Source organism: Scheffersomyces amazonensis, assembly GCF_036850825.1.
Source record: "Scheffersomyces amazonensis strain UFMG-HMD-26.3 chromosome Unknown RJT21scaffold_5, whole genome shotgun sequence".
Classification (NCBI taxonomy): domain Eukaryota; kingdom Fungi; phylum Ascomycota; class Pichiomycetes; order Serinales; family Debaryomycetaceae; genus Scheffersomyces; species Scheffersomyces amazonensis.
Window position 1 is genome coordinate 631,164 of NW_027042745.1, and position 20,918 is coordinate 652,081.

General features: G+C 31.9%; 12 protein-coding genes across 12 annotated transcripts; 4 read left to right on the plus strand and 8 right to left on the minus strand. All coding sequences in view use genetic code 12, as the record gives it.

Annotated features, from left to right (window-relative positions):
- Positions 1 to 223: 223 nt before the first annotated feature.
- Positions 224 to 817, minus strand: RJT21DRAFT_115214 (uncharacterized protein; the record flags this gene model as incomplete). The annotated part of the gene is made up of 1 exon (XM_064880323.1): positions 224 to 817. The coding sequence occupies one exon, from the start codon at positions 815 to 817 to the stop codon at positions 224 to 226; it is 594 nt and encodes a 197-aa protein (XP_064737287.1).
- A 970-nt stretch (positions 818 to 1,787) lies between these two features.
- RJT21DRAFT_121756 (uncharacterized protein) lies at positions 1,788 to 2,833 on the minus strand. Its single transcript, XM_064882201.1, has one exon. The coding sequence runs from the start codon at positions 2,485 to 2,487 to the stop codon at positions 2,056 to 2,058; it is 432 nt and encodes a 143-aa protein (XP_064737288.1). The 5' UTR covers positions 2,488 to 2,833; the 3' UTR covers positions 1,788 to 2,055.
- RJT21DRAFT_46622 (uncharacterized protein) lies at positions 2,722 to 4,450 on the minus strand. The gene has a single exon (XM_064884694.1). It carries the CDS (start codon positions 4,171 to 4,173, stop codon positions 2,956 to 2,958), a length of 1,218 nt encoding a protein of 405 aa, XP_064737289.1. The 5' UTR covers positions 4,174 to 4,450; the 3' UTR covers positions 2,722 to 2,955.
- RJT21DRAFT_46639 (calnexin) lies at positions 4,362 to 6,454 on the minus strand. Its single transcript, XM_064884695.1, has one exon. The coding sequence runs from the start codon at positions 6,338 to 6,340 to the stop codon at positions 4,550 to 4,552; it is 1,791 nt and encodes a 596-aa protein (XP_064737290.1). The 5' UTR covers positions 6,341 to 6,454; the 3' UTR covers positions 4,362 to 4,549.
- On the minus strand, positions 6,455 to 7,428 carry ECM1 (Ecm1p). The gene is made up of 2 exons (XM_064884693.1): positions 7,225 to 7,428; positions 6,455 to 7,152 (listed from the first exon to the last, which is right to left on the minus strand). Exons 1-2 carry the CDS (start codon positions 7,235 to 7,237, stop codon positions 6,569 to 6,571), a joined length of 597 nt encoding a protein of 198 aa, XP_064737291.1. The 5' UTR covers positions 7,238 to 7,428; the 3' UTR covers positions 6,455 to 6,568.
- Positions 7,429 to 8,249: 821 nt separating this feature from the next.
- On the minus strand, positions 8,250 to 10,292 carry RJT21DRAFT_87365 (TFIIH/NER complex subunit; the record flags this gene model as incomplete). Its single annotated transcript, XM_064885521.1, has 2 exons — positions 8,250 to 9,247; positions 9,317 to 10,292. The coding sequence occupies 2 exons, from the start codon at positions 10,290 to 10,292 to the stop codon at positions 8,250 to 8,252; spliced, it is 1,974 nt and encodes a 657-aa protein (XP_064737292.1).
- A 223-nt stretch (positions 10,293 to 10,515) lies between these two features.
- On the plus strand, positions 10,516 to 11,100 carry RJT21DRAFT_115221 (uncharacterized protein; the record flags this gene model as incomplete). The annotated part of the gene is made up of 1 exon (XM_064880324.1): positions 10,516 to 11,100. One exon carries the CDS (start codon positions 10,516 to 10,518, stop codon positions 11,098 to 11,100), a length of 585 nt encoding a protein of 194 aa, XP_064737293.1.
- A 1,641-nt stretch (positions 11,101 to 12,741) lies between these two features.
- RJT21DRAFT_46665 (uncharacterized protein) lies at positions 12,742 to 14,136 on the plus strand. The gene has a single exon (XM_064884696.1). The coding sequence runs from the start codon at positions 12,993 to 12,995 to the stop codon at positions 14,046 to 14,048; it is 1,056 nt and encodes a 351-aa protein (XP_064737294.1). The 5' UTR covers positions 12,742 to 12,992; the 3' UTR covers positions 14,049 to 14,136.
- Positions 14,137 to 14,188: 52 nt separating this feature from the next.
- Positions 14,189 to 15,487, plus strand: RJT21DRAFT_121762 (metalloendopeptidase). The gene has a single exon (XM_064882202.1). The coding sequence runs from the start codon at positions 14,428 to 14,430 to the stop codon at positions 15,481 to 15,483; it is 1,056 nt and encodes a 351-aa protein (XP_064737295.1). The 5' UTR covers positions 14,189 to 14,427; the 3' UTR covers positions 15,484 to 15,487.
- A 54-nt stretch (positions 15,488 to 15,541) lies between these two features.
- GOA1 (Goa1p) lies at positions 15,542 to 16,579 on the minus strand (the record flags this gene model as incomplete). Its single annotated transcript, XM_064884162.1, has 1 exon — positions 15,542 to 16,579. The coding sequence occupies one exon, from the start codon at positions 16,577 to 16,579 to the stop codon at positions 15,542 to 15,544; it is 1,038 nt and encodes a 345-aa protein (XP_064737296.1).
- A 112-nt stretch (positions 16,580 to 16,691) lies between these two features.
- Positions 16,692 to 17,378, plus strand: RJT21DRAFT_87540 (uncharacterized protein; the record flags this gene model as incomplete). Its single annotated transcript, XM_064885529.1, has 1 exon — positions 16,692 to 17,378. The coding sequence occupies one exon, from the start codon at positions 16,692 to 16,694 to the stop codon at positions 17,376 to 17,378; it is 687 nt and encodes a 228-aa protein (XP_064737297.1).
- Positions 17,379 to 17,477: 99 nt separating this feature from the next.
- On the minus strand, positions 17,478 to 20,405 carry RJT21DRAFT_87059 (ubiquitin-specific protease; the record flags this gene model as incomplete). The annotated part of the gene is made up of 2 exons (XM_064885507.1): positions 17,478 to 19,549; positions 19,721 to 20,405. The coding sequence occupies 2 exons, from the start codon at positions 20,403 to 20,405 to the stop codon at positions 17,478 to 17,480; spliced, it is 2,757 nt and encodes a 918-aa protein (XP_064737298.1).
- Between the last annotated feature and the right edge of the window lie 513 nt (positions 20,406 to 20,918).

The following is a 20,918-nucleotide window of genomic DNA, read 5'->3' on the forward strand; positions in this document are numbered from 1 at the left end:
GGAAATGGGGAAATTACCTGAAACGTATAAAAGAAAACAAGACGTTCAGAGTAATCGTTCACATATCACTGTATTTAGAGAGATTGTATCAGGTGACCACTTGCATAAGGAGATCAAGTGGATTCGTGATACTCTGGAGAAAAAAAAAGCAGAGATGACGCTGTTATACATAGACATATGCCATCGTGAATAGGACTCTGTACTCTTAAATTAACAAGTGATGCTAACATATATCATCCAGGCAACCTGATCCTGCAGTGAAACAGCTGGCCCCGCTACATAAACAAGCATAGATGCCTGTACCAGGAGCTGAAGATGTGCGGCAAGAAACGCTACTTCGACAATAATTGCCAGGATAAGTACATTGAACCCCAAATCGCTTGGAAATCAGAGTATCTTTTCCACTTATAATGTCATAAAAAGCAAGAAACTCGCTGATTGCTTGATCCCTTGGTAGTTCCTCTGGGTCCTGGAAGCCGACGGGTGGAGATGGCAAATCCTCGAAAGGGGTAATCGATCCAAGGTTCAACTTCTCGATATAATCTTTGGAAAGTTTAGCAACTACTCCCTTTGGTGCATAATACAAAACAACTTCATTATTGATTAGTTGAATTGAACCATTGGCTTCATAGAATAACATATCACCTCTATTCATTGGAATTCCCGAGTCATATTTGTCAAAACTTTCTTCTGAACTAATAATTATACTCTTATATGGATATTCGATGGTAGAATCAAAGTCGTATACATCCAAAGTTGCAGAAAAGGCCATGGTAGTAATTGAAATTAACGTGAAAGTGAAGAAGAAGATATTCATCTTTGTTGAATTTGAAAAGCGTTTGCCTGAACTAATTAAAAAGTTATTTGAATTCTACAACAATTGAGTTTGTTTAAATACAACTTTTTTTTTCGTATGTTATCATTTATTGAATATAATCTAATGATAAGAGGCGAATTGTTTATCATTCGAGGCGAAATAGTTTATCATTAGATTATATTCAATAAATGATAATACATACGGAAAAAAAAACTAGGGGAAAGCGATTAATGCAGAGTATAAATCCTCTTAAAGTTGTTTGAAAAGGACATGTGTAAATGTTTGATTTATTCTATTATAATTATACTTAATAATAAAATGATTTGATTGCAAATAGATTTATGTGTAATTCATCTTTCAATAATTAGATATAATTAGCCAACAAAACTTTTTAACTACAGACTTCAAATTTTGAGAGCAGTGGAATCGATTCCCACTCCTCAAAATTATGTTCTATTGTTTGTTAGATTGATCTTATTCACACCTGAGAGCCCTTGCGAGACAATAATTACCTATCGCCTTTACTTTTAGGGTGAAAACTTGCATATTCAGTAATTCCTGGTTAAACATGCCAACGAGTGTCAAATTATGTACATGAAACTACACATGATCACTTATCAGCTAGAGTGTAGTAAAAGAATCCATCCTAGATTCAAATAATTATAGAGCCACAAGAATACATCTCTATGGCCAGGTACCACTTGGTGATACTCAGTAAATATTAATTTTTGAGGTACTGAAAAATCTAGATATACGATTTACCTATAAAATAATACAATGAGAACAATAAGCACTTATCAGAAGGATACTCATCTCTTCAATTATGTATTGTGAACTTATCTTATTACCTCTGTTTGTATGCAATAAAGGCGTTCATGCAATTCCACGTCTTTTACACTAATTTCAATATTAAGCGAGTTACAAATTAATTGAGCCCCTCACAAAATATGACGACATTCGGATATAAGAGGTGCGTCTAACTCCATGATATAAATGTGTTTGATTGTATTTACAGTAGATCAACATATTACTCACTTTTTGAATAAAGTACATTTGACCAGTTGGTCTGAAGAAAAACTAGGAGAGAGTAAGAGCTGTATATGTTAAAAATTCATTTCCGTTATATATGAATTAGCAATCGATTATAAGTTTCACTCTATTTTTACAAAGGTGATGCTTATATTCCACTTCAAATATCACTGATTTTACCTCCTCCTGCAAAAATTAAAAATCATTTCTCACGATTCTTTTTCCTTTACTTTCATTTCGTAAAAAGCAAGAAACTCGCTGATTGCTTGATCCCTTGGTAGTTCCTCTGGGTCCTGGAAGCCGACGGGTGGAGATGGCAAATCCTCGAAAGGGGTAATCGATCCAAGGTTCAACTTCTCGATATAATCTTTGGAAAGTTTAGCAACTACTCCCTTTGGTGCATAATACAAAACAACTTCATTATTGATTAGTTGAATTGAACCATTGGCTTCATAGAATAACATATCACCTCTATTCATTGGAATTCCCGAGTCATATTTGTCAAAACTTTCTTCTGAACTAATAATTATACTCTTATATGGATATTCGATGGTAGAATCAAAGTCGTATACATCCAAAGTTGCAGAAAGGGCCATGGTAGTAATTGAAATTAACGTGAAAGTGAAGAAGAAGATGTTCATCTTTGTTGAATTTGAAAAGGGATTTGCAAAGGATTTAAGCTGTACAGTGTACCATTGGTGCACCTCTGAAATCTGGATGTCGTCGTCCTACCTATAATTTTTCGTGCGTGGTTCTAGAATTGGCGCGCAAAAATTGTGATCGAAAAATTGACTAGTATTATTTGGCAGTAATAGGTTTAGGTTTAGGTTTAATATCCATTTTATTTCGTTTTATAGATATTGCAATATTCGGCTATGAGAGTTGCGTTATTGCTGCAATAGGAAAGGGTTACTTTATTAGAACACTAAAGCCTATACTTCTCCTCTTTTACGGGCAATGTTACTTTTCAGGAACAATTGCAGTGAAATTTTACAAACTTTTACATTAAACTATACGAAACCCCTCTACCCACTATAGGAATGAATAAATAATAATTGACGAAACTATAACAAGTAAAACAAATCAAACTCAATGTATCTAAGCAATAATTATGATAATCTTAAATTTTCCTCTTCAGCAAACAAACTCGTCCTTGAAATCTCATATGTTGCAACCACAGGTCTATGGTCAGAAAAGTAAAAACCCTTGAAGAAGTTATGCAAAATGCCAAATTGCTTTATAATAATTTTATAATGTTTATGTTGCTCGGAATTGAAATAATTTGAAAGGCCAATAAACACATTATCACCTTCTTCTTCATCTTCATCGTCATCGATAGATTTTGTATAATATGGAGACCAGACATAGTCAATGATTGAATTGGTTATTTCATTCTCTTTATCGAATCCAGTAAATGTTGATTCCTCGCCATATGCGAAATCTCTAGCCACCAGTAATCTACTATCTTTAAATCCTGCGCCCAGCAACACTTTATATGGTTGGTCAGAAGGTTCCGTATTAAAATCACCACATAAGAATGAAGGATAATCATTGTAATTCTCCATCTTATCAACAATTAACTGGGCAGACTTCTTCCTAGCCAATCTACCCTTATGGTCGAAATGTGTATTGAAAACATTAATTTTCACTAATGGGTTAATTTTTGATTGTAAGGTCACCTGGGTAACAATTCTGGGTAAAACAGCATCCCAACCTTTACTTGGTGTCGAAGGAGTTTCACTTAACCAGTAAGTTTCATTTTCCAATAAAGTCCAATCCTTACGTTTATAGAATATTGGAGAGAACTCTCCAGCTTTTTCACCATCATCTCGGCCAATGCCATAAAAGCTCCACTTTTGATATTCATTATCAGCATTTGTATTTAATCCTTCCAATACATCCTGTAATTGGTGATACAAGACTTCCTGTAAGCACACCACATTAGCATGACCTAAACTACCAGTATGGAAATCAATGGAATTAACAACTTGCTTTTTACGATCACGAGTCCACAGCTTTTCACCTTTATCGGGATAATTGACATTGTCAAATCTGATATTATTAGTATATATTCTCACTGATAATGGTCTTGAGAGGAAATGGGGTAACTTCAATGATACCCCATCTTCACCCCTTATTTCATGTTCAGAAAAATCAACCTTTATTAAATTGGCTGTAGTATACACAGTTAAAATTATTAAAATCACTAATGGTACAATTATGGATTTAAAGAGGGTAGTACGACGTCTGAATTGTATTTTTGGTTGGTTATTGAATTCTTTGACCGAAGTATCAATTAGCGGGGTGCTTTCACTCATCGCAGCCATAACCTATATCTCTTCGTATATTTCGGAACCTCAAAACAATTTGTTGTATCGGTATATATCAAAACTAATAACTAATAATTAATAATAGCAATTAACAACTAGTGAGTAAGATTGTCTTAATAACAACTTTTAGCTTATACCACTTTTAAAGAAAGTGTCATCGGATCTAGAATTATGTCAGGAAGTTATTCCTTATCCCCTGCAGACAATTTGTCAATTTGTGTGCGCAATTAAACCCCGTAATTTGTGGACCCCTAATATGCACTAACAGTAAATTAAATCTATTAATATTATTTGTATGCGCTAATAGAAAAAAAGTGTGAAAATGACTATATACGACGGAAAGAGACATATTAAACACTAAATAGTACTAATTTCAGGCTTTCCTTTTTCTAGGCTGAGCTTCAGAAACATAAGTACCTGAAGCAACGATCTCTACCTCCAGATCCTCAAGTTCAATGATCTTTGGTTCTTCTTTTTCTACCCATGGTTGCGTAGTATCTAAATCTCTTTCATTATCAAGAATTTCATCTTCTTCACTGGATTTAGATGGCTCGGGATAGTCTGGACTTGCACTACCACCTCCAGTGACTAAGAATAGTAACACTGCTCCAACTCCACTAATAAACGTAAAGAATGTAACAAACACCGTACAATACAATACAAATTTAATTGGATGGTTAGTAATTAAATTCAAAGGATCTCTAAGAAATTCATAGTAGAAATCAAAAAGATCAAGAGTTTGCTTTAATAAAAAGAATTTTATAAAGACTAAGAACTGTTTGAAACCTGGTATACTATCATCAGTTATGATCTCATCAAAAGTAGGTGGAGGTGGGACAGGTTCATGTTTGACTTTTTCTTTATGATTCTTCTTATATTCGAATTCTAATTCAACTTTAGGAAGGAATGTTTGATTACCAATCCACTCAGCTTCTTTAATAGAATGACCCAAGTAAATATTATTAAACATAATATTATTTTGCATGCTCCATAATTCGAATCCAATACCACCAACTAATTTAATATTAGATGGATTAGTATCATTGTAAAAATCAGGATTGAGGATTTGTCTAGGTCTAAATAGACCCTTATAATTTGGATTAGGGATGTATGGTGGAACATATGGTCCAACATAATCGGGATTAGGCTTTAATGTTGGAGACCAAGTGCCACAACCATGTTGTTCACATACTGGGTTTGGGATTTCTGGTGGGCCCCATTCACCATCTTCTTCTTCATTCCAAGATTCAGGTTTTGTAGCATCTGGGTCAGGAATGGTCAATGGTTCATTTTCATCCCAATCATCAGGCTTTGGAATTGATGGATCAGGAATAAATTTCAACACATGCTTTATATCATAATCTTCAGGTAATTCCGCATTTGGATCGGCAATCATCAATTGATCATCCCAATCTTCAGGTCTGACATCATTTGGATCTTCAATATATTGAGGATTTTGATATAAAGGTGGGTCTAACAAATGGATATTACTATGTAAATTACCTGCTTTAGCAACTTGACCATTAATTCTTATTTCAAAATCCAGATTCTTCTTAAGAATTAAAGTATATAAATTAGATAAATCATTAATTCGAGCCATAGGTGGAGCACGTAAATGTTTTTTTTCAATTGTTCCAGTGATTGGATTTGGTCTACTCAAAATAAAATGAACCTTATTCTCGGATCCACATTTATCAGGACCAAACATTATTTGATAGGGAGTTTCGTCATTGAAGCCTCGATAATCATCTGCTGCATCTAAAAGTTTAATATAAGCACCTCCACATTCCAATCCGGATTGTAACTTTATTTCATATTGTAATACTAAATCTTGATCAGTATTATTGAACTTTGAAGTTAACTTAAATGATACTGCACTATGAGCTGCTTCGGACTTTAGAACAAGCCCCTTATCTTGTTCACCATAAGCTGGATTTTTAAGTGATGATTCAATTGCCCATTTCCCCTTATATTTTACATACCTATCTTTATTCTTATCCCATATCCACCCTTTAGATTCGTGCCAGTATGAATCAAGAAAATCCTTATAAAGGAACTGTTCGAAATATGATGAGGCATCCAATTGTGTGGTATCAAATGGTACATACTCCTGACAACTAACAGTTGCACTGAGAGCCAATAACGCTAGTGTTAACTTAACCATTGATATATCTACTAATGTAATAAGAGTCTCCGTATAGAAATTATTAAATAAATTGGAAATTTAAGTATTCAAGTTATTGGGTGTAAATTTTTGGCCAATTTTTCGGTTGGGCTCGCCTACAAATTTAGTGGAGTTAGTGAGAGTGAGCTTAACTAGTGAGAAAAATGTCTATTAAGGAAAAGCTAATGTACAGTTAAGTATAGAGAGAACTAAATCATCGCCAAATCATTACTCGAGTTCGGTTTCTTCTAATAATGCAAATCTATTATTGGCTAAAGAACTTGTAGGAGTAGCAGTATCAGTAGACTCTTCAACTTTATCTTGAGGAGCAGCATCTTGGCCGTAGAATTCTCGAACATATGCATCTTCTTCCTCCTTTTCAATGTCTTCAGCAGTCTTCTCAGGTGTGATCTCAGGAGTGTTAGAGTGAACAACTGAATCAGAATCAATAATGGTTACACTATTGTTTTCCAACGTAAGATTCTTATTAATCTTATCCCATCCAGCTTTTCTAGTGGCCTGAACATATCTGGCTCTAGCTATACTTTGTTCAATCTTATTGGCTAACACTCCTGTCAACTTATCATTACGTTCAACTCTATGTCTTATTGCGTTAGATTTCTTCTTATTAAGTGTCTTCTTAATCTTTTGATTCTCCATCTTCTTCATTAAAAGGTTCTCATTCTTAATTGTGGTCCGAATAATCGACTTCTTCACATCATTATTCTCAGCTTTGGCTACTTTGCTTAAATCTTTACCTTCACCATCATCATTTAATTCTCCTCTTCTTGCGGCTCGACTGTGTTTAGATACTATATATTATTAAGTTAGTATTCTTTATATTTCTTTAGTCTTCTAATGTTTAAATCTAATGTTTTACTTACTCTTCTTGGCCATCGTTCCTCGTATACAAATATATATTCAGTTAATGTATGTAAACGAATTACCCCAAATTTTTCACATTCCATACTTAAAAATTGCAAACTCATCTTAAATGTTTTTTTTTAACGAGAAGGGAATACCTTCCGTGCACTTGCCTATTTGGGAATGCAAGATGCGCTCGTATGATGATATCTAAATGGGTAAGAGAACCCTTCGACGAACCATATTCGTAACTTAACTCTTTATTAGAAAAAGCTATCTTAGTTATATTACTTATATCTATATATTTACAACTACAAAAACTTGTTCAGATAAATTCTGGTGTACATAATGCCTATCGAAACTACAACTACCAGTGCACACTTACAATTAATATCTGGTCTTCACCATGACCGTAATACTACTGCAACTATTAGTAATATTAGTAGAAGAAAATGTAAGACAAGTATTCCTTCAACTACCTTGTCTACGAGGCACAAGTGGCGTTTTTGACTACGCAATTCAAACCACTCCAGCCACTCTGAGTGCTACTAACCTCTATGATTCATTATTTGTGGGGTGCAATTCTCAAGACGTCACTAAATATTTAAAAAATAGACTACAATTTATGACTTTAACTGATTATACCCTTCATATTGAACTCCATGGATTTCTATCTACCATTAGTCATGATTGTTATTTAATTCTTGATGATACTTTACCGGACTTTGTCGATCATAAATTTATTGTTGACGTTCATGATGTTCTAGATGAATTTCTCCATATCGAGAGAGTTTACTATTTGATAAACAAGAATTTGAAATCTTTCCAGTCTACTATAAGAGTACTATCGCACACATTTGATACTACTTTGAACTGTAACGATGCATTATTAGTCAATAATCTAGATGCCTCTCAATGGCTACTAGCTTGTTGCGAATTATGATTATGATATCTTTGTACATAAATAAATAAATATTAAATAAATAAATATTAAATAAATAAATATTAAATAAATAAATATATAAATAATATATATGATGCGCAATTATGGTTCTAAAAGCCTTTTTCCGTTACCATTTATCACAGCTTCTGTCGAAGGTGTACCCTCTTGTTGTGCAGCACGAACGGAATTAATATACTCGGCACATGCATGCTTTAAACTTATTTCCATAGGATCAATACTATTTTGAAAATCCTGAATAATTTTATCTCGTAATTTTGGATTAGCTTTAACACTCTCCATATGATCGACTTGTTCAATAACGGAATTCTTAAAAGTTTTTAATTTGTCTTCACAATTCCTTAAACTATTAAATAAATTCCGAAGCTCCTTAGGTTTGGATGATTTCGAAAGGTATAATTTCCAGAAATGAGATAAGAATTCAACAATGGTAATATTATATTTAATAATATCCTGATATATTTCATTTGAAACTAAATTTGTTAATGAATTGTTTTCTGAATTTTGTACTTCACGAGAGATTACTTTGAAAGTTCGGAAATTTTGTCGAACTATTGTATTGATTTCAGCCAAAGATTTAGTAATTTCTTCATCTTTAGTTTTATATACATCTGTCAAATCTATTCCACCATCAATTTGAGGTTTGATTTCATTTGATCTTAAATAGTCAATCAATTCTTGTTGTGATAATTGTGATTCCTTATGATGATCATCATGTAATGCCTGTTCCTTCATATCTTTATTGGTATCAATATGAATGGTGATATATTTCAAATCCTCTGCATCTTCAAGATCATGAAGATTTAATTCTTCTTCATATGCTTTCATCTCTTCTTCCATAGGCGTTGATTCCTTTATATTGGTCATATTAACCATTTTGGAACTTAATTTATTCATATTCTTCATCAAGATAATCATTTCATTTTCTTGATGTCCTAATAATTTCTTATGAGTTTCGTTATCGAAATCTTCTTCAAATCTCATTGTAAAATCAGGTTGATTCCCTAATTTTTGGGAATTATCTTCTTCATTCCCATATAAGTCTATGAACTTATTAACTCTTACTTCTTCTTGTGGTATTTCTGGAGTTGGTAATCGTATAATTGATTTTTTCTTTGGTGATGATGAATTATCTACATTTGTAGATGAACTAGTAGCTTCGTTACTCTGGTCAGCAACTTCTTTTGCCTCTTGATCAATATATTTTTGATCAATATATAAGTATTTATCCAACAGAACATCACCACGTCCAGTGGCATTGTTTATTTTATCACCTCTTAATCTTCTAAATAACTTTGAATTGAAAAATCTTGACCAAAATTCTCCTTCATCAAACTTGGCAGGAACTAAATCTGAAAAGGCCTTTTTAATAACAGGATAAGTTTGGAAGATTTCATTAATAACATTTCTAGTAACGTTAACATTGACTTGATTATCCGATGTAGCTACTACTTTAATTGTTGAAAGAACATTATAGGGACCTTTATGTTGAGATATGGTTAAGGCATATGTTCGAAGTTGATTGATACGTGTAGACCAGAAAGTTGTGGGAGATAATTTAAATTCTATGACAGATTGAGTGAAAATATCTCGAAGTTGTTTATCTTCAAATAATAACTTTTGTTGTAATTGTAAGTTCTTTAATAATGCAGAGTCAGAGAGTGATATTTCAGAAAATCCTGAAGATGCAGTGAAATTATTGTTTTTACCACTTCTATCAGATGATGGGCCTGGTGTAGGAGTGGCAGTCATTGGAGTTTTAGAATCATTATCATATGCTGGCAGCATATTATTATTATTACCTCCTTGATCTTTAATAATGGTTCTTTGTCTCGCCACTACTGTTTGTAATGAATCCTTTATATTATTCATGGTTGGACGATTTGTAAAGGTTAATTTAACCGTTTTAGGTTCCTCTACGCCTTCAACCTTATAAAACAACTTTAAGATCATTTTTGGTGAATCTTCCTTCGTAGCTTGCAAATTAGATATGGTATTCAAGGGAAATGCCAATACCTTATCTTGATCAATGGCCTTCCATTCCAACATCAGAGGTGTCAAATCCTCTCGGATATGGATCATTCCTGAAACCTTATCCACCGAACATGCTCCTGCCACAATATCCATCTTCCTCGTATAAATTCCAACCAAAAGTATAGGTTAATGATGTAATTGCTAACTGAAAAATATAGATGTCTCTCTGATGTGTGAATTTCCCCTTTGGGCTGTTTGGCACGATATGTGCAGGATATGGAAAATCAATTCTTTGGAAAAACTTATGATGAACAAAATGCTCTGGTCATGTTAAATGAATGGATATAGATTGTCGAAGATATCTTAGTCAGCATAAATGTTATCTCGAATTCAATCACAGGCTATGAGGCCATTAATACTGAGAAGTGGATTTGTAGGAATTAGAACTTTCCATAGTGGATTAATAAGGTTTAATGCAACCACTGCCACAAGTACTACCACTGGTAGAAGTACTAATACTCCTAAACGTATAATTACACTTGATAAAGAATTGCCTGATCCATTTTCTAAGCAGAAGAAGAATAGACTCTATTTTGTAGCTTATGGTATTGGAATCATTGTTTCATGTATCATTATCTTCAATTATGAAAAGACTCAATCACCAATTATTACTTCAGCATTATATTTCTTAAGAAGATCTGAAACTGCTAAAAAATTACTTGGTAGTGATATTAATTATGCTAGTAGTTGGCCTTGGATTTGGGGAGAATTGAATACTGTCAAGGGAGACATTGATATTACTTTTGATATTAGTGGGGATAATGGTGCGCAAGGTACTATTAAATTAAAGGCTACCAGAATTTCAAGAGCACATCCATTTGATATCCATCACTTTTTGTTAGTTGTTGATAACAAGGAATACGATTTGTCAAAGGACAATGCTTTGCAATTTGGTTTATGAGTTTTTTGAGTTGAGTTCATTGATGGTTCATGTATATAGAGTCAAGCATTGAAAGTAGTTGTATATATTATTAATAAATTAACATTTGTCATGAATTACTAGTTTTTGCAGTTTCTAGATAAACATATACTACAATTATTTACTTACCATTGTTTGGTTGATTTCTTAATATGCGAAGATTGGGTACTTTCCACAAATAAGAATCATACTGTACACAGTAATTCCTTATAGTCATACGACAAATGACTTGAATTGTTAAAAAAATTACAAGGGTGGTCTTTAACTCTTGGGGATAGAGACTGCAACTCTTTTTGACGTTCACTGTTAGGTAATTACTATATAACCTTAGTTTGTTCTACTCATTTTGCAGTAATTGACGAAGCGAAATTATGTCTTTCCGAGAAGTTATTTTTTTATAGATAGAATAATATTGCGCTTTATATGACTATATCTAATATGATTTACAAGAGGCTCGATATTGTACTGTACAATTGTAGGAACTCCTGAGGTTATACTTGTTGTTCAGAGACTTATCTATAGAAGACATACCTCAATCTAAGGGGGATATTGATGGAGATACGCCCAAATTTTGTAGCAACTGAGAATATAAACGTAGAAGTAATTCGCATTCTATTGTTTAACTTTACCAGATCGTACAGGGTGAATTATTATTGTTATTATTATTTATAACCGACTGGCTTAAGAGGAGTCCGGAGGCATGTACCCTCGGAATTAAATAGGCTTGAGTATGTGTATGCATAGTTAAAAGTTCTCGGTCTTGCGCTTGCGCCTCCCCTCGCTAAAAACCCGGAATACAGCTAATAAAAGGGGTAGAGCAAACATAGGTTATGATTTGGTTATACTAGCTGATCTATAAATAGTTAAGTTATAGAGATAGGACCAGCACACTACACAATTTAATACATTGTTATTAGTTCACATACATGAAATAACTTGGGGTAATGACAAGTATATTCAAGTAGAAGTAGAGCCAAGCACACTTATGACAGATTGTGTCAGACCCCTTTAGGCAGGGATGCTTTTTTAGTTGTTTGGGACATGTTTGTTTACATTTTAACAAATAGACTACATTTAACTGATAACCAATACTAAATAAGCAGACATTAAACTCTAACAAATATGAAATCAAATAAATTAAATAACATTAAACAAATCAAGTAGATCAAACTCTATACAATTCATAATAGTAATTAGATCGAAATGGGATGAAATTTCTTTTTTTTTATACAAATTTATTTTTTTCGACGTTTGTGGGTGTTGCTCATCTGTTTGTGCCTAATTAAGGAAACTAACCACACAAATAGGGAAGTTCCGAACAAAGGCAGAAAATTTGGAAGTGGAAGTTGAGCCAGGAACACAAGGCCCTCCATTATCTAAAATTAACTACTGGATAATTTCAGTTTAGAATTCCTTACCATCTCCCAGTTTGATCTTTGGCTTCCATTACCACATTCTCTTAAGGTTATAGGTTATCAATACTTACTTTCTATTTACTTTCGCTTAATTAACTAACTAACCAGTCACCCCCTCACTCATCTATCCAATATACTTGCATATATTTAAAAGTTTAATTATAGTAGTATATAGCAAAATTACATTATTATAGAAATTTGTTAGCCACATCAAGTTAGTTCAGCACAGTTCCATTCAGTCCAGATCACTTCACATCACACTACCTATCCCATAAAAATTTAGATCGATATCTATACTTCAGTCATTATTCACTATCGTTTATTTATCACCACGACCCTCACACAACCTTATACTTTAATTTCATCTAATTTAAAATTAATATTTACATTTATATTCGACAACACGGTATCTCTGATTTAACCGTTTTATAACTTTCCATCCCATATATCTTTCCCATTATGGCCAATAATCAGCAGTCCCTTGCCGTTGGGTTAGCCGTAGGAATACCTTCATTCCTCATTATCACAGTTACTTTACTTCTTTGGTATAGAAATCAACAGAAACAATTGAGAGAAGATAATCTTAATAAAGAAATCGATGTAGAATTAAGAGATGATCAATCATTTAATGCATTCCAAGAAGAATTACATAGAAAGAAACAATTTTTAAATGCCCCTATTATTCAACAACCTCCCTATGATGATGATTCAAATCCAAATAAATCATATTCTACTACAACTCAAGCAGAATCTTCATCCAATGAGAAGAACTTTAATGGAGGTTCATCATCTATCTCTTCCAATAGTGATAATACGAACATCAATCCTAATTCAAACTCAAATAATAATATTGTTCAATCATCTCCACTTCATCCTCAGCATCAAAATCTTCATCTTCCACCTCAACCTTCTCATTTAAGACCTCAAACTCCAAATAAAATTCATCAAAAGAGTCCATCTGCTTATGACTTTTATGAAACTTTTATTCCTGTATTACCATCTTCAAATCAATCATCTACTTCACAAACTGATATAAATAATATTATTAATAATAACAATACAAATGCTAATTCTAATGTTAATGCTAATGCTAATGCTAATCTTCAACCATATAATCAACCACCATCAATACGACAATCAGCTTATCTTGATCAACAATCAGCTAATTCTTCTAATACAAGCTTATTTCAACCATCCCCACATCATCTAGATAAACAGCAAGCACAATCATCACCTCCAACACTTGACCAATTTGCCAAACAATTAAATTCTCCTTCATTCTTTGAAAAATTACCTTCAAGAGCTGCCCCTCCTCAAATGTCACTTCAGAGACAATTACAAGCATCAACAAACAATTCATCATCAGAATTATTGGTGAATAGATTAGTTGGTGATGAAGCTGCTGCCATAAATGACCATTATGTTTACGAGCCTCCTTCAGCAGAAGTATTAGCTCAAGAGTTACAACTTGAAAAGGAGATTAATCGTCATAAATCGCAGAGATCCCATTCGTGAAATAAATCAATCAATCAATAGATGTATAATAGAGTAAATCATCATCGTCATCATGATCATTCGAATATGGCTGCTTTTTACACATATACATTCGTACATATATACATATTTATATACATACATACACACTCACACATACAGTAATATTTATTTATTCGGTTTATATTCTATGTTTATATGCCTGTCCTTCCACCAATACGTGTTTGGAACTATAAGTGTTGTAGTTGCGAAGTTATAAGTGCCAATTTGTTTTTGCGGGTATGTTCTAGAAACTTAACGATAGCGGTGAGTATCGCCATCAGCCTCAATTTCACAGTTGCACAATTGTACAATTGCACTATAACTTTCAATTAATTCAGCCTGTATATTATAGTAACAAATGTTCCGATCGATCATCGCTGCCAGATCGAAAATCAACTGGACGCCTGTAGTGGCACGTAGTGTTCCACGAACTCAATTCCCCAGACTTACTATTAGGCAATATGCCACTTATAAACGATTCGATAATCGACCACCTAACTCAGTGAATTACTGGTCAATATTAACCAGTCGAAAGACAATATATTTTCTTGGAGGTTGTGCTGCATTCTATGTATATAATCTTAATGAAGCTCCCTTTACTCATCGATATAGATTCATATGGATTCCATATTGGTTAGAAACTAAGATTGGTGACTATTCATACCAACAGATTATGTTTCAATATGGAAATGCTATTGTACCTCATACAAATCCCTTATATGGTAAGATAAGTGGTATAATGAATAAACTATTAACAGTTGCCATCAACAATAATGATGATCCAAAACAACGAGAACATTTGAAAAGTTTGGACTGGTCAATAAATATCATTCAAGTAGATCCTAAGACTTATCCTCCAAATGCCTTTATTTTACCTAATGGTAAAATCTTCATTTTTAGTTCTATTCTTCCAATATGTTATAATGATGATGGGTTGGCTACCGTATTATCTCATGAACTCTCTCATCAGCTAGCTCATCATTCATCAGAGCAATTATCAAAACAACCAATATATATTATGCTTTCAACTATTCTTTATACAATTACGGGGATTTCATGGTTTAATGACCTTTTAATTAGAGGATTCTTAGAAATGCCTGCATCAAGAGAGATGGAATCTGAAGCAGATCGAATTGGAATTGAACTCATGGCTAGACTGTGTTTCAATATCAAAGAATCTGTTAAATTCTGGCAAAGAATGAATGAAGCAGAACAACAAATGGCTGGACAATTTAGAGGAGTAGCGTTACAGGAATTCTTTTCAACCCATCCTGCTACTTCAAAGAGAATTCATGATATTAATCAATGGTTACCTGATTTAGAGCACATAAAGGAAGCTAGTGGATGTTACGAATATCAATTTGGAAGGTTTTCTGAATTCAATCAGAATTTCTTTAAGAAATTAATTAATTAATTGATTAATGGGTTACTTAGTTACTTGGTTACTTAGTTACTTAGTTATATATACAGATCTATAATATGATTTCTTCATCTTCTGATTCAGTTTTATTCTTCGACGTTGATTTACTGTCAATAAGAATCTTACTTTTAGTAATGCCTTCACCTTCGATAGATGTAATGAAGATGCTCTTTGATGAAGTCAACCATGAATAAGGAGTGACTTCAATACCAATTTGGTATTCATTATATATAAGTGAATCATCATCAGTAGGTACCTCTACTAAATATACTTGAATTACACCTAATCTCTTTCTATGATTAATATCCTTAGAGCTATAAAATGGTAATGAAAATTTAAAAAAGTTGGATAATATTGATATATCACTAAGATCATCTTCTCCAGGAACATTTACTTTTGAAGTAATCCAAGTCTCTACATCATTAGCATTTATATTAATTGATACTTGTTCACTTTCTTGACTTTGTTCAATAAATAATCGAGTCAATTGAGGATCTCTACTTTTAATAATTTGATCTAAAAGTCGACGTTCAATAATATCCACCAATTGGACTTTAAAACTATCAAATTCATTCTCTATACCCTTTAAAACATTTGATAATTCACTTTCATCATACTTTTTTATTTGAATCTTATCATCTTTACTATTCTTTGAATATGTCTTTAACAATTTTTCACTACTGATTTTATGGATCCATCTTATATACTTTCTATATCCAAAATATCCTCCAACTAATATTGGAGGTACTACAGTTACAAGTACATTAGGATGAATATGAATAAGACTAAATGCAAATAATCCTATTCCGGTAAAATACTTAACATTAATTGGAATAATTTTATTCCAAAGTAAAGATAATCCAGTAGTATTAGCTTGATATGATTTCCGAGGAGGTAAAGAAGTCGGAATAGTAGAAAATCGACTTATACCTTTACCTATACCTGTACCTATACCTATACCTATACCAGGTCTAACTTTCCATGGTATCCTCACTCCATACAGTCTTACACTACTGAGTCTTACACTACTGAGTCTTACACTACTGAGTCTTACACTACTTAGTCTTACACTACTTCGTACTTGAATCATCTCATCACTAACTTCTTCTCCACAAGTACCACTACTTTTCAAAACACTGAGAGAAAAAAAATTTATTATTACCATAATTGTTATTGTTGCAACACCACACCCATACATATTCATGGCACGAGCAGAGATAGGGTCAGTAAAGTATCAGTCCAAGAAGCTCAAGGCGTCGGGGCTTCAGAAGTTACGGTACTATTGTCAAATTTGTTCTAAACAATGTCGAGATGAAAATGGATTCAAGAATCATGTGGCAAGTCCAAGTCATCGAGGTAAAGTATCTACAATTGATTCATCAACCATTCAAAATTATTCAAGTAAATTTCAAACTGATTTCCTTAATCTTTTAAGAGTAAATCATGGTACTAAAAGGATTAATGCTAATAAATTTTATCAAGAATATATACTTAATGATAAGAATCATATTCATATGAATACAACAAAATGGAATAGTTTAACATCATTTATAAAACATTTAGGTCAAGCAGGTTTAGTAAGAGTAGAAAATGAAAATCCAAATCAAGTTGATGAATTTAATTTAGTAATAACTTTAGTAGATCAGAAATTAAAGTATGAAAAGAAACAACAGGGTCAATCATCTAAATCAATAAAGAATGATGAAGAATTATCTATGAAATTCATTAACCAACAGATAAAGAGAGGTAAGGAGGTTGAATCTGTTCAATCTCCAAGTCCTCGAGTTGAACCAGTAATCAAAGAGCTTGGACCTATAAAGTTAGCATTAAAGAGTAGAAGTAAAGGACCAGTAGCGAGACCTTCTGTATTTGATAATGATGATGATTAATGACAATGACAAAGACAAAGACAATGACAAAGACAATTAATGAATGAAATGACTAGAGACAAACTACAATCCAGATTCTAAATGCATATGTATATAATTCTAAATACGTTCGTAACATAAGACATAGACGTCTTTGGATTTCAATTGATCATAATTGGGTTGGTTAATATTACCATGTTGAAGATTATATCTAACATGATCATCATCAAAGAAACACCAATAAGGATGTTTCAAATTATCCAAATTACATGAATAACTTTGATTGGTGGTTGATTTATTAACTAATGACGTATAATGACCACTTTTTAAATTCCCCTTATGATTAATTAATCCTGATAATTTATAAACTATTTCATGATCATTATTATTAAATTTTAATAATAAAGGATATTGAATTGAAGTTTCTAATTTATCAGTAAGATTATACATGGAGAATCTTGATAAGTGAATCAATAAGATTTGAGGTAATTTAATAAAATTTAACATTTTAATTGAACTAGATAATGAATGAGTACTAGTATTAGATGATTTAGTAGTAGTAGTTGAAGATGGTGATTTACTTCTTTTAGTTAATTTAAAGATTCCACTTTTCTTATTAGTAAATACAGGATGATTATCCAATACACTTAAGTGCTGTTGTTGTTGTTGTTGTTGTTGTTGTTCATCATCATTATTCTTACTACATTTAGGACAATTCCAAGCATTATCACCACTTAAAACTTCTTCTTGAGTATAATATTTTAAACAATCAGATAAATTAACAACATGTCCATTATTATTACTAGGAATTGGTAATGATAATATAGTAAATTGAGAATAACTAATTGATTCAAATCCACATTTATTACAAATTAATTTATTTTGTAAATGACCTTGAAATAAATCATGAATTGGTGATGTACCTTCATGTTTTAAAACTTCTTTATACCATTTAACATATTCTCCTTTATCATTAAATTTAATATTAATATTCCATTTATTCATATAATTTTCAATTTCTAAAGGATTTTCAAATGTATTCTTATCAGCTAATTCATCATGTAATCTATCCAATACAAATAATAAAAATTCTTGAGCATCTTGTTGTTCATAAGGAATATTTAAATCTGGTTTTAATAATGATGATACTCTAATAAATTTAGTTGGAGCAATTGAATTACTACCATTTTGATTAAAAGTTCTTAATAATCCACTTACAGCTTCTGATAATAATACTCCATCTTTACTATGAGGATTAGCCTTAGACATTTTAATTAATTGTAAATATTTACTATCTCTAATAAATTTTTGATATTCTCCTCCTGTAAATAATTGTTTAAATTTTTGAATACCAAACATAACTTGAATTGTCAGATTTATATAACATGAAGATCCAAAATTTCTTAATCCACATACGGCAAATTCTTTCAGTAAATGTAATTTTTGAGATTTAATTTGATTCTGTTGAATTTTTACATGTTCTGGAATTATAGTAGATGTATAACCAGGGATATGTTGAGGTTGGTGTTGATGTTGATCATAATGCATATAATTAGGAATCATATTGGCATTGCCATATAATAAAGGTTGTTGAATAGGAGGTATAAATGGTGGAGGAGCTTGCGGTGGAGCATGATAATGACTATTATGATTATTATTATGAGTATTAATATTATTATGACTACTATAATTATTACTACTATAACCATTGGAATGAACATTCACATGAGTTGGTTTGGCAATTGCTAATGATCCACTTTTAGGTGTAGCAGTTGGAGGTCGTGAATAACCATTGGAATTTCTATTGTTATTTAAATTACTATCCAGAAAATATAATTCTTCCGTAGATAAATTGGAATTAACAGGATAAGGAACTTCTGGTAATGATTTATGAATTGTATCTATATTAGATTTAAAAGTGGGTACTGTATAAGATTTATTAACCGATGGAAATGGATTATGATTATGATTATTATTATCATTTATTAAGGGTAATCCAGGAGGTAATTCTGTAGGAATTGGAGGTGGTGATAAAGCAGGAACAGTTACTGCATGACGAGTTGTTGGCAGAGGAGTAAATGATGATTCTTCCTTTATTGGAGGAGCTAATTCCAGCGGTAAACTACTATTAGATTTCATCTTACTCATAGAAGGAAATCTATTTTTAAATTCAAGAAGTGAATCTGATTCATCTGGTAAATTAGAAGTATCAATACTACTGATATTATCATTAATAGATAATAAAGGATTTAAATTAAAACTCTTTTTAGGATTTGATGAATAGAATGGATTATTTGATTGAATGGTTTGATTTTGATCATTATCATTATGATTATGGTTAGCATGATTATCATCATGAATACTTACTTGATTAATACCATTTTGAATATGCTTATGATCATGATCATCATGATCATGATGATGATCGTTAAGTGATGATTCATCTTCTGATTCTGGTTCTTCACTAGCAATCTTATCCTTTTCCTTTAAATATTCAATATACTCATATAACCAATTATATAATTCATCAACATTAAAACTTAAAAGATTTTTATCAACTAAATATTGTTTAATTAATAATCTTAAATTTCCTAAAGTTATAGTTAATGGACCATTAATTATTAATTCTTCAGTATTATAAAATGCAAATACATTTAAATAAATAATGAAATCTTGTTCATTTGATTTAATAAATGTATCAAACCCTTTAAAATGTAACATAATAAAACTATTTATAAAATAATTAAATATAAGGAATCCCTTAATATAATCTCGAACTCCAATTATATCCTTTGAAGATGGAATTAATGATGATGGATCAGTATTAATTGATGATAAAGCAGAAGATGCTGATTCATAAAGCATTTCACAATAATCTATAAGATCAAATAATGATTTCTTTTTAAGTTGACTATCTAATTGTAAACCTCTAAATTCTTCATTAATTAACGCTCTATAATAATGTCGTACATCATAACTTTTCTTATTGGGTGAACTTGTTTCTCCATTGGGTATAGATACCCCCTGATGATAAGTAGTATTCGACATAATAAGAAATTTCAAATCAAATCAAATCAAATCAATGTAAATTACTACAGATCACTCCAGATCACAATCATTAACTTTGGTTTGTAAACTAAAACTAAAACTAAGACAAAAACTAAATCTAAAACCGGGGCAAGGTGGAAAAAAAAGCCGGAGATACTGATGATAAAGATAATGAATTCGATGAGTTTTAAAGTTATAGTTGAACTGAATAACTATAGAATATTTTGTGCGTAGTCTAAAAATAAAAGGTATATGTCGCTAACAGTATCAATAGGCTCAAAAAAGGGTTAGATCACTCTGGGAAGGACTAAGTCAAAGTGTCTCAACCACTAAGTACATTTGTGACACTAACTCGCATTCGTGACAAAAGTCTCAGTCTCAGAGACAAAACATTGTCAGTGATCAAATGCAGTGACGAAAGTGTTCAGCCTGTGCGGTCAAGAAAATGATAACTGGAATGGGGACTCAGCATAGCATAGCATAGCAATTATGTACATAGTAATTTCTTGTAAT